This window comes from Sinocyclocheilus grahami, unplaced genomic scaffold (assembly GCF_001515645.1).
Source record: "Sinocyclocheilus grahami isolate Dianchi unplaced genomic scaffold, SAMN03320097.WGS_v1.1 scaffold10011.1, whole genome shotgun sequence".
Lineage (NCBI taxonomy): Eukaryota > Metazoa > Chordata > Actinopteri > Cypriniformes > Cyprinidae > Sinocyclocheilus > Sinocyclocheilus grahami.
In genome coordinates this window covers 1-629 of record NW_015512986.1, presented here as the reverse complement: position 1 = coordinate 629, position 629 = coordinate 1, and the positions used below count along the sequence as shown (strand labels likewise).

General features: G+C 38.0%; 1 protein-coding gene across 1 annotated transcript; it reads right to left on the bottom strand.

The window, feature by feature from the left end:
* Positions 1 to 75: 75 nt before the first annotated feature.
* LOC107578390 (EF-hand calcium-binding domain-containing protein 4B-like) lies at positions 76 to 576 on the bottom strand (the record flags this gene model as incomplete). Its single annotated transcript, XM_016264350.1, has 3 exons — positions 76 to 151; positions 230 to 301; positions 389 to 576. Coding segments are annotated over 3 exons (336 nt in total), but the record flags the coding sequence as incomplete, so codon positions are not given.
* Positions 577 to 629: the final 53 nt, after the last annotated feature.

The window sequence follows — 629 nt, the reverse complement described above, 5'->3', positions numbered from 1 at the left end:
TTTTTTTTTTAAAAACAACAACACAAAATAAAAAAGGCTATATTTTCCACATCATTTTAGAAATGGAAAATATGATCATAAATAATTTAAAATTGGTAAACTTACCAGAAAGTTAATGTCTCGCTCATCTCGTAGATGTTTATTCATTTCTCTGAAAGAACAACATTTGATATAAGATTTTTGTTGTTTGTCTTTATCTACAGCATATGTGAGCATATACTAAGCTCACCTGAGTAGATCCAACTGTTTCATCAAGCTCTGTTTTTCTCTCTGCAAGCCTTCTGTGATTCTGTACATCTCCCTGTGAGGGGAAAAAGTATTTGTGTTTATGAGAAACACTAGACACTGGTGGGATCTGAGTGTGTATGTAATAAATGCACAGACTAACATCTCTCTTTCCTGCTGTAGTCGAGAGGCCTGCTCCTGCAGAATGCCCAGCTGCTCCTGAGCCAATACTAGCTCCTGGCAGGTGTGCTCAAGTTCACAAGACAGCTCCTCGTTGGTCATTTTGAGCTTAACATTCTCCAGTCGACTCACCTTGTGTTCGCTATGAAGGTCAAGACATTGTCGCTCCAACTGAAAAAATAAAGACACAAAGAGAGTGACTAAACGAATGTGAGTTGCACAAA